At 45.3% G+C, this 14,825-nt stretch overlaps 1 protein-coding gene across 1 annotated transcript; it reads right to left on the bottom strand.

Moving 5' to 3' along the window:
• Positions 1 to 2,370: 2,370 nt before the first annotated feature.
• On the bottom strand, positions 2,371 to 6,224 carry LOC134957141 (uncharacterized). Its single transcript, XM_063938855.1, has 4 exons — positions 5,761 to 6,224; positions 4,824 to 4,898; positions 4,542 to 4,750; positions 2,371 to 3,940 (listed from the first exon to the last, which is right to left on the bottom strand). Exons 1-4 carry the CDS (start codon positions 6,086 to 6,088, stop codon positions 3,869 to 3,871), a joined length of 684 nt encoding a protein of 227 aa, XP_063794925.1. The 5' UTR covers positions 6,089 to 6,224; the 3' UTR covers positions 2,371 to 3,868.
• Positions 6,225 to 14,825: the final 8,601 nt, after the last annotated feature.

Genomic DNA, 14,825 nt, shown 5'->3' with positions numbered 1-14,825 from the left:
TTAGTCTCTGAGTGCTCAAATGCGGTCGTATTTTTTTGCGATTCGTTAAAAAAAGCGGCAAAAAAATAGACCTGCTTTTTTCAGTCGTGTTTACATGTGTTGCATATAAAAAATCACTCACACCTGAATTAGGATGCCTATAATAGGATGTTAGGCCCATTTCAATACACCTACACTCAGAAATGGCAGCAGGACTGTGGGCCAGTGATCTTTTGTCTGCTGTGGGATTCCTCAGACTCAGACATCAGCCTGTAAGTACCCAGGGCCAAGAAACTGAACATGGTCAGCAGGTTGTACAGGTTCCGCGGAGGCTGCGCAGGCCTCGTTTTTTTAGGGGGCGTTTAAACTTGAACGCATTGTCCGATGATAAGGTCATACAGATGTTCCGTCTAAATCGTAACAACATTTTCCGTCTGTATGACCTTGTCAAACTGGGCCTAGACCCTGAGACAGCACGCTCTCGCCCTGTTTCAGGCCTGCACAAACTCCTGGCTGTGTTGCACTTTATGGCTACTGGCAGCTTTCAGGCTGTGTCTGGGGATGTCATAAGAATCTCACAGCCCTCATTTTCCAGAATCTTAGCACAGGTGATGTATACCTAACGACCTCTTCTGTTTTGTGTTTGTTTTAATTTGTCGGTGGCCAGTTCAGTCCTAAAATCTCATGTTTATTGTTCTTTAAAATGTTCACACAGGTATTGGCTGTTTTGCAGCCCCACATCGAGGCCTCAATCTGCTTCCCTACCCAGGAGTCTCAGTGGCATGCCGTCAGGGTAGATTTCTATGAGCTGGCTGGCATGCCCAATGTGCTTGGAGCCATAGATTGCACACACATTCAGCTGAGACAACCTAGGGGCAGGCAGCACATATATACAAACCGCCATTTCGAACACTCCACAAATGTTCAGGTGGTTTGTGATGCAAATCTCAAAATAATGAGTGTTGTTGCTGGTTACCTTGGGGGCTGCCATGACTCCTTCATCCTCAGTCAGTCATCCCTCTTTGATTAGTTTGAGGACGGACAAATGCCAGATGGATGGCTGCTGGGTATGTAATTTGATATGTGTAGGCCTGCGTATACTTTGTCCAAATACAGGTGCAGATGTATTAACCTGTAGAAGGCATAAGGAAGTGAGAAACCAGTGATCTGTGCAAGGTGAGAAAGGCACCAGCCATTCTGCTCCAATATGTAAATTAACATTTAGGAACAGATTGTCTGCTGCCTTTATTACCTTGCACATATCACTGGTTTTTCACTTCCTTATGCCTTCTACAGGTTAATACATCTGCCCCACAGTGTTTTACTTATGTGTTGCTGTATCTTAACATGAATCACGTTACTATATCTGTCTTTTAGGTGATGGAGGATATGGCTGTTGCTCTTGGCTTCTAACTCCATTGTCCCGACCTGATACCCCTGCTGAACACAATTACAATAATGCACATAAGTCCACGTGCGTGGAATGTGATAGAAAGATGTTTTGGTGTGCTGAAATCTAGGTTTCGGTGTCTGGATAAGTCTGGTGGCCTTTTGTTGTATAGTCCCTCCAAGGTGACTCAAATTGTGTTCTGCTGCTACTTTCTTCATAACATGTGTTTGCAACAACATCTGCCACATGTTGAGGAGGAAGAAAGCAGCCAGCAAGCAGAGGAATTAGAGACATCTGGTGATACTTGAAGTACTGATATAGGGAGGCAGGTTAGGCAATAGATCATCAATCGCTATTTCTAAGGTAAGCTTGGTTTGCTTATTTCATTTGTTGTGTAATCATAAATAGATGTTTTGCCTTTTTTTCCAAAAACCATTACTCAGAATGTGTCTGTCTCCTTGACACATACAAACATACCCTCGCTATATGAAAAACAAATGTTGCATGTGTATTGTGTGTATTTTTAATCTCAAAACAACAGATTATGAGTGGCATGCATTAAGTCTGGATAAGTGTTCGAAAACTTGCAGTGCTAATTTCTTACAAGCCCACATCATCCATTTAGTATTTCACTTTATCATTGTGTGTAACGTCCTAATGCACAGGTTCACAAACTCGGCCCTCAGGACCACACACAGTGCATGTTTTTCTCGTAACCCAGTAGAAGCACAGGTGTATGAATTACTCAGACATGTTAAAAGGTTCACAGGTGGAGCTAATTATGTCACTTGTGATTCTGTGAGTAGACCTGCAAAACATGCACTGTGTGGGTTCCTGAGGGCCGAGTTTGAGAACCTGTGTTCCCAAAAAATACTCCTCAACATATAATATGTTAGCCTTGAGGAATACATGTGTCCCTATGTGTGATGCACCATCATATTTAAGACTCACAAACTTACTGTAATCTGGAAAAATTTAATTCCTAATGTTTGATGCTGTAAACTTGATGATGTGTAAGTAAATACACAGTTTGCCACACATATACATTATTATACACAGTTTTTGTTTTTTGTTGTAAAAGTACATATTTGTTTGTTTCAGCATCATGTGTAAAAACATGCTTAATAATTTAAAACACACACAAACATGTCCCAACAATACTGACATTCATTTGGACAATGTTTGTCCAACAAAACAAAGGAAACATATTACAAGCTTTTTACGCAACTCAATTGTGTTCTTCTTGTAATGTTGTATAGATAAGATAGCTAAGATATGTATCACTAACATTGTAATTTGGATTGTCTGCAGGCAAAGAGAATGATTTGAATCTAGAAAGAGTAATGATTAGAAAAAAATCAAGTGGTCAGTTTACTTCCTGCTAAAGACATTCTGCCTGGCTGGCAATTATTGTATCTGCAGGCAAAGAAAATGATTGGAATCTAGAAAGAGTAATGATTAGAAAAAAATCAAGTGGTCAGTTTACTTCCTGCTAAAGACATTCTGCCTGGCTGGCAATTATTGTATCTGCAGGCAAAGAAAATGATTGGAATCTAGAAAGAGTAATGATTAGAAAAAAATCAAGTGGTCAGTTTACTTCCTGCTAACATGTATGTGTGGCTCCATCAACATTTCCCTCCTCCAATACCAAAAAAAAATGTTAATGAATAAATGTGCGTACTAAATTTTTATTTTATTTTGGGCCACTTATAAAAAATGATGTTGGAAAAAGGGTCAAGGAGCTAAGTGTTATATTTTTTTAAGCAACAAAAACACTTGCTAACTATTTTGAGTTACTTATCACAAATGTCTAACTTGTTTTTTTTCACGTTTTTTTGGGTGGCTGCTTGTCCTGCCCTTTGCCTTTAGCACTGTCATGTTGGCGTGCTCTGGTGGACCGTCTTGGTGGTGATGAGACTGGCGTGATATTTGGAGTAGTCGTACCAGAACTGCTGCTTGTTTGCTATTGGTGCATGCATCTGAGTGTTTCATTCAGGTTAGTGAGGGTGGCATTGAGTTCACGTGTAGCAGCATTTTGATTGTCTACTATTCGGAATAAACTTTAATTAATCTTTTGATTGTTTTGAAAAATGCTCATATAACTTTGCTGTTGTCTGTGCTGTTCTTCCATTAGTCTGTGCTGTTCTTCCATTAGTCTGTGCTGTTCTTCCATTATGCGCTGTAAGTTGCCCATGACCTGTGTAATGTCTGTACGCATGAGTTCCATGGTATTGCCTATTCTGGTTGTTTGCTCATTTTGTCTACTCAGATTTCTTGATATTCTTCTGAGGTGAGATGGTAGGCTTGCAAACATTTGTGTCTGCTTATGCAGGCAATCTTCATTAGTGGCCTGCTGTCTAGCCCAAATAGTCCAAAATACCTGATCAGGGCCTTGTGTTCCTGGTGTTGTTGGGCTGTGTTGTGGTGGTGGTGTGCTTTGCTGTGGTAGTGTACTCACAGGTGCTGAGGGGCTCAATCCTTGCATTAATGGCTGCATTTCTAAGATGTTTGTCTCCTCCATATCACTGTGTTGGTGTTGTTGCGGAGGGATGCTGTTCCCAGGACTCGAAGCTGAAATGTTAAACAAATCTCCGTTAGCTATCCATATGTTTGGGAAATGTTAAAAAATCACTACACATGGAACACATGTCATTCACTGTTGCTTTCAACTATTCTGGCTAGCAACATCATCACTCATAGCTTAAATACATACATATGCCTGTTTGAGGCAAATGTGTCTGGTTACTTAATTGTGAAAGCAAACACTTTAGTTTTATTGTAGCTCACACATACTCCACCATAAAAACACATTGGAATACATAATGTGTTACCTTATAGCTTTGTTCAAGCAAACATAGTAATGTTTTTATATGTATTTTGCAATGTTACCTCAAGCACGAATGAGATTTTTGGAAAAACAAACTTACTTTTCGCAAACAAACCAACATGCTTTTTTGTTGCAGCATCTTATACCCAATGTCATACTGTATGGCTCAAGTGGACATACATATCTTTACTGGATGTGGACAAGGCCATTTAGTTTGGATTCCATTTCAGCTTTTACTTACTGCGGTAAGTATTTTAGTTTTGGATGTGTTTTGACTTAATGCGGTTATGACTGATTTTGATTATGTTCTGACATTTTACACATTTTTTTCAGTTTGATACTCACAATCAAGATGAGGGGAGTGTGGATGACGTCTTGGAGGTGTGTCCAAAATTTGGGGGGTACAGAACATACGGACGATAATCTTCGTGGCGGGGTAGCCTGCTGTGTTTGTGCCGGGACATACGACCTTGCTTTCATTTCGGCCACAGGTTTTTTGTGGTGATGTCTTACAGAAGTGCCACTTCTGCTGCTCCATACTTCTTTTGATGGACCTTTTAATGAAAGTGCAATTTTGTTATGGCCATTCCTTTACAAGCATACCCTATACTACAATGGACACTTTACCTGCTTCCGCGGCGTCATGATCATCAGATGTGCTAGGAGTTACTGGCCGACGAGTAGTACTGCTTTTTTCAGATACTGTATAAAATGAATTATATTAATAAATCATGCTATTGTGTATATATCCACCCATTATGCTTATAAACATTTTTTCTTTTAGAAATGCTTGGTTTTTATTAAAAACAAACATAAGGACCAGAAATTTTAAAAAAAAAAAAATAATGACCAAAACACATATGCACTATGGCAACATCAACACAGGAAAACATGTACAGGACACTGACATAGGCCACAAGTTCAAGGAAAGGTTTTTTTAAATAAAAAAAACACAACTTCATTTTGTATTGGAAGGAAAAATATTACAGATGCAATATATAAATTGCTCTGTGATGTGGCACTCCAAAGACACATTACCAATACATGAGCAAAAACAAAATGCAGCAATTTAAAAAAAACAAAAAAAAAAACATTGCAGTGTGGTGTCACGGTACAAATACAAGCAAAAAAAATAATTTGTTTTTAAAATTAAATAAATAACATTATCTAAAGATGACATTACACATGTAAGTGGTTTACAAACCACTTTCCAGTACTCCAGCCTCTAACATGACAACGACTTTTTACAAAAAAATCAACATGGATCACTTATATATAAAACATAGTCATAATTTTTTTTTTTTTAAACGCCGAAAAGGAAAACATTATTGCAGGACAATTCAGAGACACACCAAGTCCAAACTACACATGCAAAATATCTGTCTGAAAAACACATGACATACAATAAAGTAAGATGTTACATTGGCTTTTATATAAAACATTACCCAAAACAATGTATTTGCTGACACACACTTGAAGATGGGAGTAATATGCAACGTCACAAGACACACATTACAAAAAAAAACATTAAAAAAAAAAAGTAAATGCAAATACACATGCTCACCATTCTTCCTGGGCCTATCTGAATCCCGGACATGGGTTGCAGAGACAACTTCTGGAGGTATTGCACTCCGCATGGGCTCCTCATACTCCAGATAACTTGCAATATAGGGCTGCCCACCACCGGTTTGCAGAGCAGACTTGGCCTCCGTGGCCATTTTGGACTTGAAACGTCGCTTTATGTCATAGTACCGTTTGCGGCACGTGTCCTCCGTCCGCTTGACCACCCCCTCACTATTGACAGCAGCAACTACTTTCGCCCACAACACCGTCTTCCTCCGTGTTGGCACCTTGGCGGACTCAGGGCCAAATAGCTGCCTCTGATACTTCATCAGCTCACGCACCAATGCCACATTTTCAGCAAAACTAAACTTAACATTCCGCCCAGTCTTAGTAGTGGTGCGTGGCTGCGGAGCACTCTGACTGTCACTGTCACTTGGGGCTGCTGCAGCAACCTCACCCACCTCCTCCACCTCACTAACACTCACCTCCTCCACCTGACCAACCTCCTCCCCCTCACTCACACCCTCCACCTCTGAGTCACACATAATTGTGTGTCTATACAGTTAACACAGGGAAAAAAAAGACAAACAACACACTCCTCCACTACCACTACACAACTCACACACACACAAACACTGACAAGGGACTATAAAGAAAAATAACTTGGACTAAAAATGAGACAAAACCACAAAATACAAGACAACAAGAATGACAAGACAACTTTCAAACCCAATACCACACTCAGAAATCGCTACCACTACTCCTCTTCAAACCACAAATTCACCTACCTCCACAGCACAACCTCCCTCCTCCTCACCACTAACTAAACCGACGAGGTGCGGACGGTTTGGGGCGTATTTATATGGTTGCGCACAGACACTCCTACCATCTGAAACACAACCAATCACGAACGGGGATGAAAATCGAAACTGAAAGTGAAAATGCGGCCGCGGGGAAAAAAAACCCTGCCGCGTTAAACTTAGGAAAAAAAACAGCAAATACAACAAAAACACGTACGCAAACAACAATGACGGCCGTAAATGTGCCAAAAAAAACTACTGGCATCGACATCGGAAAACACGAAAACCATAAAGTCGACTGCTTCGTAACTTTGCGTATATGGATTCAAAAAGTTGCATGAAAATGCACCCGATACAAAACGAGTTTAAACACTACACAAACCGACTCAAACACGAATATTAGTAAATATTGCCCCTGGTGTAATCCTAGTCTCAAACTGGTGCATGTATTGCTGTTCTCTCCTGGTGTAATCCTAGTATCAAACTGGTGCATGTATTGCTGTTCTCTACTGGTGTAATCCTAGTCTCAAACTGGTGCGTGTACTGCTGTTCTCACCTGGTGTAATCCTAGTATCAAACTGGTGCATGTATTGCTGTTCTCTCCTGGTGTAATCCTAGTATCAAACTGGTGCATGTACTGCTGGTCTCTCCTGGTGTAACCCTAGTATCAAACTGGTGCATGTATTGCTGTTCTCTCCTGGTGTAATCCTAGTATCAAACTGGTGCATGTACTGCTGTTCTCTCCTGGTGTAACCCTAGTATCAAACTGGTGCATGTACTGCTGTTCTCTCCTGGTGTAATCCTAGTATCAAACTGGTGCATGTATTGCTGTTCTCTCCTGGTGTAATCCTAGTATCAAACTGGTGCATGTACTGCTGTTCTCTCCTGGTGTAACCCTAGTATCAAACTGGTGCATGTATTGCAGTTCTCTCCTGGTGTAACCCTAGTATCAAACTGGTGCATGTACTGCTGTTCTCTCCTGGTGTAACTCTAGTATCAAACTGGTGCATGTACTGCTGTTCTCTCCTGGTGTAACCCTAGTATCAAACTGGTGCGTGTACTGCTGTTCTCTCCTGGTGTAACCCTAGTATCAAACTGGTGCGTGTACTGCTGTTCTCTCCTGGTGTAACCCTAGTATCAAACTGGTGCATGTACTGCTGTTCTCTCCTGGTGTAACCCTAGTATCAAACTGGTGCGTGTACTGCTGTTCTCTCCTGGTGTAACCCTAGTGTCAAACTGGTGCATGTACTGCTGTTCTCTCCTGGTGTAACCCTACTATCAAACTGGTGCATGTACTGCTGTTCTCTCCTGGTGTAATCCTAGTATCAAACTGGTGCATGTATTGCTGTTCTCTCCTGGTGTAATCCTAGTATCAAACTGGCGCATGTATTGCTGTTCTCTCCTGGTGTAACCCTAGTATCAAACTGGTGCATGTACTGCTGTTCTCTCCTGGTGTAATCCTAGTATCAAACTGGTGCATGTACTGCTGTTCTCTCCTGGTGTAATCCTAGTATCAAACTGGTGCATGTATTGCTGTTCTCTCCTGGTGTAATCCTAGTATCAAACTGGCGCATGTATTGCTGTTCTCACCTGGTGTAATCCTAGTATCAAACTGGTGCATGTACTGCTGTTCTCTCCTGGTGTAACCCTAGTATCAAACTGGTGCATGTATTGCTGTTCTCACCTGGTGTAACCCTAGTATCAAACTGGTGCATGTATTGCTGTTCTCTCCTGGTGTAACCCTAGTATCAAACTGGTGCATGTACTGCTGTTCTCTCCTGGCGTAACCTTTGTATCAAACTGGTGCATGTACTGCTGTTCTCAGCTGGTGTAACCCTAGTATCAAACTGGTGCATGTACTGCTGTTCTCTCCTGGTGTAACCCTAGTATCAAACTGGTGCATGTACTGCTGTTCTCCCCTGGTGTAACCCTAGTATCAAACTGGTGCATGTACTGCTGTTCTCCCCTGGTGTAATCCTAGTATCAAACTGGTGCGTGTACTGCTGTTCTCTCCTGGTGTAACCCTAGTATCAAACTGGTGCATGTACTGCTGTTCTCTCCTGGTGTAATCCTAGTATCAAACTGGTGCATGTACTGCTGTTCTCTCCTGGTGTAATCCTAGTATCAAACTGGTGCATGTACTGCTGGTCTCTCCTGGTGTAACCCTAGTATCAAACTGTTGCATGTACTGCTGTTCTCTCCTGGTGTAATCCTAGTATCAAACTGGTGCATGTACTGCTGTTCTCTCCTGGTGTAATCCTAGTATCAAACTGGCGCATGTACTGCTGTTCTCTCGTGGTGTAACCCTAGTATCAAACTGGCGCATGTACTGCTGTTCTCACCTGGTGTAACCCTAGTATCAAACTGGTGCATGTACTGCTGTTCTCACCTGGTGTAACCCTAGTATCAAACTGGTGCATGTACTGCTGTTCTCACCTGGTGTAACCCTAGTATCAAACTGGTGCATGTATTGCTGTTCTCTCCTGGTGTAACCCTAGTATCAAACTGGTGCATGTACTGCTGTTCTCTCCTGGTGTAACCCTAGTATCAAACTGGTGCATGTACTGCTGTTCTCTCCTGGTGTAATCCTAGTATCAAACTGGTGCATGTACTGCTGTTCTCTCCTGGTGTAACCCTAGTATCAAACTGGTGCATGTACTGCTGTTCTCCCCTGGTGTAACCCTAGTATCAAACTGGTGCATGTACTGCTGTTCTCCCCTGGTGTAACCCTAGTATCAAACTGGCGCATGTACTGCTGTTCTCTCCTGGTGTAATCCTAGTATCAAACTGGTGCGTGTACTGCTGTTTCCCCTGGTGTAATCCTAGTATCAAACTGGTGCATGTACTGCTGTTCTCTCCTGGTGTAACCCTAGTATCAAACTGGTGCATGTACTGCTGTTCTCTCCTGGTGTAACCCTAGTATCAAACTGGTGCATGTACTGCTGTTCTCTCCTGGTGTAATCCTAGTATCAAACTGGTGCATGTACTGCTGTTCTCTCCTGGTGTAACCCTAGTATCAAACTGGTGCATGTACTGCTGTTCTCTCCTGGTGTAACCCTAGTATCAAACTGGTGCATGTACTGCTGTTCTCTCCTGGTGTAACCCTAGTATCAAACTGGTGCATGTACTGCTGTTCTCTCCTGGTGTAATCCTAGTATCAAACTGGTGCATGTACTGCTGTTCTCTCCTGGTGTAACCCTAGTATCAAACTGGTGCATGTACTGCTGTTCTCTCCTGGTGTAACCCTAGTATCAAACTGGTGCATGTACTGCTGTTCTCTCCTGGTGTAACCCTAGTATCAAACTGGTGCATGTACTGCTGTTCTCTCCTGGTGTAACCCTAGTATCAAACTGGTGCATGTACTGCTGTTTTCTCCTGGTGTAACCCTTGCTGCCATGCAGATCTGGTTGCATTGTGAGATACATAAGGAAGGGTCTGTTTAAGGTGCGCATTTTACCCCCGGGATGGAGTCTGATGTTTCACATAAAATGCTGACAATTCTGTTTCAGCCCCCCAGTGTAATTCCAATTACATTTTTACTTTCATTTGGAAGGAATTGGAAAACTGCTCTGTGCAAATAATTTCTGTAGAGATAGTACTGTCATTACGCATTTCGCCGTGCTCAGAGCAATTATTCCCTCTTCTATTACATATTTGTGTGCACAGGCATTACAATGAATTACCTTGTCCTTCCTGCTGCACATTACGCATAATTCATGGCTGAGGATTGCCGGGCTAAGTGCGGGGTCTCTGCTGGATTCGATTGGTTTCCGAGCATGTTTGTGAGAGTTTAGTGGATTTGCATATAATGTGTATTACAGAAATAACATGCGGTGTCTGTTGCTGTATTTAAATAGATGCATAAATCTGTAATATGTTATTATAAAGGATTGGAAATCCCTCTTAATAGCGCATAGTTTTGTATCAGTTTATTGTCATTAAGGGATTTTTGTCTTTACAACTGGCAAGATGAAATAGACACAATATATATATATATATATATATATATATATATATATATAACAGTTCTAATCTTCTAGAGAGGGATATGCATCCGTCCACTCCCAATATGTGAAGAACAGGCGGCACTCACAGGGTCTTCATGAAAAATCAGTGTATTGAAAAAATCAAATCAGTGGCACATTGGGCGCAATGTGCCACTGATTTGATTTTTTCAATACACTGATTTTTCATGAAGACCCTGTGAGTGCCGCCTGTTCTTCACATATTGGGAGTGGACGGATGCATATCCCTCTCGAGAAGATTAGAACTGTTATACATCGGATTTTAGGAAGGCACCGGGGCAGCTGTTATTACTCGAGGGAGTGCCGACCTTACCAATTTCGTATGTATATATATATATATATATAGAATCTGTTCATACAAACAATCTGATGTCTCTACAAATTGCTGAAGCACTACACACCCAGTAATTTGCAGATTTGCTGTAGAGCAAGGAGTTGGTCTGGCATATTTTCAACTTACTTGGAATACAGCAAGTGCAAGCATTGGCTCTCATCCAGATGCGGTTGGAGGAGCTATCGCTTACATACTGTAGAAGCTCCAGCAGCAGCGATGGCTCTAATATGGTGATGCAGCAGGGGGCGTCACACAGCAGCAGTGATAGCACTAATATGGTGATGCAGCAGGGGGCGTCACACAGCAGCAGCGATGGCTCTAATATGGTGATGCAGCAGGGGGTGTCACACAGCAGCAGCGATGGCACTGATATGGTGATGCAGCAGGGGGCGTCACACAGCAGCAGCGATGGCACTGATATGGTGATGCAGCAGGGGGCGTCACACAGCAGCAGCGATGGCACTGATATGGTGATGCAGCAGGGGGCGTCACACAGCAGCAGCGATGGCACTGATATGGTGATGCAGCAGGGGGCGTCACACAGCAGCAGCGATGGCACTGATATGGTGATGCAGCAGGGGGCGTCACACAGCAGCAGCGATGGCTCTAATATGGTGATGCAGCAGGGGGCGTCACACAGCAGCAGCGATTGCACTAATATGGTAATGCAGCGGGGGCGTCACACAGCAGCAGCGATGGCTCTAATATGGTGATGCAGCAGGGGGTGTCACACAGCAGCAGCGATAGCACTACTATGGTAATGCAGCAGGGGGAGTCACACAGCAGCAGCGATGGCTCTAATATGGTGATGCAGCAGGGGGCGTCACACAGCAGCAGCGATGGCTCTAATATGGTGATGCAGCAGGGGGCGTCACACAGCAGCAGCGATGGCTCTAATATGGTGATGCAGCAGGGGGCGTCACACAGCAGCAGCGATTGCACTAATATGGTAATGCAGCAGGGGGCGTCACACAGCAGCAGCGATGGCTCTAATATGGTGATGCAGCAGGGGGCGTCACACAGCAGCAGCGATTGCACTAATATGGTAATGCAGCAGGGGGCGTCACACAGCAGCAGCGATGGCTCTAATATGGTGATGCAGCAGGGGGTGTCACACAGCAGCAGCGATAGCACTACTATGGTAATGCAGCAGGGGGAGTCACACAGCAGCAGCGATGGCTCTAATATGGTGATGCAGCAGGGGGTGTCACACAGCAGCAGCGATAGCTCTAATATGGTAATGCAGCAGGGGGCGTCACACAGCAGCAGCGATGGCTCTAATATGGTAATGCAGCAGGGGGCGTCACACAGCAGCAGCGATGGCTCTAATATGGTAATGCAGCAGGGGGCGTCACACAGCAGCAGCGATGGCTCTAATATGGTGATGCAGCAGGGGGCGTCACACAGCAGCAGCGATTGCACTAATATGGTAATGCAGCAGGGGGCGTCACACAGCAGCAGCGATGGCTCTAATATGGTGATGCAGCAGGGGGTGTCACACAGCAGCAGCGATAGCTCTAATATGGTAATGCAGCAGGGGGAGTCACACAGCAGCAGCGATGGCTCTAATATGGTGATGCAGCAGGGGGCGTCACACAGCAGCAGCGATGGCTCTAATATGGTGATGCAGCAGGGGGCGTCACACAGCAGCAGCGATAGCTCTAATATGGTAATGCAGCAGGGGGCGTCACACAGCAGCAGCGATGGCTCTAATATGGTAATGCAGCAGGGGGCGTCACACAGCAGCAGCGATAGCTCTAATATGGTAATGCAGCAGGGGGCGTCACACAGCAGCAGTGATAGCACTAATATGGTAATGCAGCAGGGGGCGTCACACAGCAGCAGCGATGGCTCTAATATGGTAATGCAGCAGGGGGCGTCACACAGCAGCAGCGACAGCACTAATATGGTAATGCAGCAGGGGGCGTCACACAGCAGCAGCGATGGCTCTAATATGGTAATGCAGCAGGGGGCGTCACACAGCAGCAGCGACAGCACTAATATGGTAATGCAGCAGGGGGCGTCACACAGCAGCAGCGACAGCACTAATATGGTAATGCAGCAGGGGGCGTCACACAGCAGCAGCGATGGCTCTAATATGGTGATGCAGCAGGGGGCGTCACACAGCAGCAGCGATAGCACTAATATGGTAATGCAACAGGGGGCGTCACAACAGCAGCGATAGCTCTAATATGGTGATGCAGCAGGGGGCGTCACACAGCAGCAGCGATGGCTCTAATATGGTGATGCAGCAGGGGGCGTCACACAGCAGCAGTGATGGCTCTAATATGGTAATGCAGCAGGGGGCGTCACACAGCAGCAGCGATGGCTCTAATATGGTGATGCAGCAGGGGGCGTCACACAGCAGCAGCGATAGCACTAATATGGTAATGCAGCAGGGGGCGTCACACAGCAGCAGCGATGGCTCTAATATGGTAATGCAGCAGGGGGCGTCACACAGCAGCAGCGACAGCACTAATATGGTAATGCAGCAGGGGGCGTCACACAGCAGCAGCGACAGCACTAATATGGTAATGCAGCAGGGGGCGTCACACAGCAGCAGCGATGGCTCTAATATGGTGATGCAGCAGGGGGCGTCACACAGCAGCAGCGATAGCACTAATATGGTAATGCAACAGGGGGCGTCACAACAGCAGCGATAGCTCTAATATGGTGATGCAGCAGGGGGCGTCACACAGCAGCAGCGATGGCTCTAATATGGTGATGCAGCAGGGGGCGTCACACAGCAGCAGTGATGGCTCTAATATGGTAATGCAGCAGGGGGCGTCACACAGCAGCAGCGATGGCTCTAATATGGTGATGCAGCAGGGGGCGTCACACAGCAGCAGCGATGGCTCTAATATGGTGATGCAGCAGGGGGCGTCACACCTCCTGCTGCTTTACTGATCTGAGCTGCGTCCTAAGACACATAGATTTCTATGCGGTATGCAATGCTGCACGATGTGTCCGTATCGAGAATGCAAAGCTTTCACGATATTGGGGGTCATTCCGAGTTGATTGCTCGCTAGCTACTTTTTGCAGTGCTGCGATCAGATAGTCGCCACCCACGGTGGAGTGTATTTTCACTTTGCAGGAGTGCGAACGCCTGTGCAGCAGAGCGGCTGCAAACACATTTTGTGCAGAACAAGACCAGCCCTGTAGTTACTTATCCTGTGCGATGATTGCTGCGACGAGTGACACGGTAATGACGTCAGATACCCGCCCAGCAAACGCCCGCCACGCCTGCGTTTTTCCAAACACTCCCAGAAAACGGTCAGTTGACACCCAGAAACACCCACTTCCTGACAATCTACTTGCGTTCGCCAGTGCGACTGGAAGTGACGCTAGAACCTGTGTAAAACCACGATGCTCATTGTACCCGTACGAAGCGCGTGTGCATTGCGGTGCATACACATGCGCAGATTAGCCCCGTTCTGACATAATCGCTGCGCTGCGAAAATCCGTAGCGAGCGATCAACTCGGAATGAGGGCCATTGGGGGCTACGATCATGACCATAGACATGCGGGGGGACGCCCAGCACACTATCTCGCCCCGTATGTCAGTGCCGGCCCCACTGCACAAGTACAAAAGCATCACACAGCGGCGATGCTTTTGCACTTTAGGAGTAGCTCCCGACCAGCGCAGCTTTAGCGTGCTGGCCGGGAGCTGCTCATCGCTCCCCGGCCCGCAGCGGCTGTGTGTGACGTCACGCAGCTGCTGCAGTCCAACCCCCGCACGGTCCGGCCACGCCGCCGATCAGGCAGAGGCGATTGTAGCGCAGCTGGCGCATGCGCAGTTCTGACCCGATCGCACCGCTGCAATAAACTGCAGCGTGCTATTGGGTCAGAATGACCCCAATTGTTCCCCGCAGCTACCGCAATCTTTAGTCTGCGGTAGCCTATGGTC

Source organism: Pseudophryne corroboree, chromosome 9 (genome assembly GCF_028390025.1).
Source record: "Pseudophryne corroboree isolate aPseCor3 chromosome 9, aPseCor3.hap2, whole genome shotgun sequence".
Lineage (NCBI taxonomy): Eukaryota > Metazoa > Chordata > Amphibia > Anura > Myobatrachidae > Pseudophryne > Pseudophryne corroboree.
The sequence above is the reverse complement of the archived record's forward strand: the minus strand, read 5'-3'. Positions and strand labels throughout refer to the sequence as shown.

Coding starts and splice junctions, on each gene's coding strand:
- LOC134957141 (XM_063938855.1), bottom strand. CDS start 6,088: ATGAAGTATCAGAGGCAGCTATTTGGCCCTGAGTCCGCCAAGGTGCCA. Junction 4,751..4,823: donor TCATGACGCCGCGGAAGCAG/GTAAAGTGTCCA, acceptor TTTCATTAAAAG/GTCCATCAAAAGAAGTATGG. Junction 3,941..4,541: donor ACACTCCCCTCATCTTGATT/GTGAGTATCAAA, acceptor TTAACATTTCAG/CTTCGAGTCCTGGGAACAGC.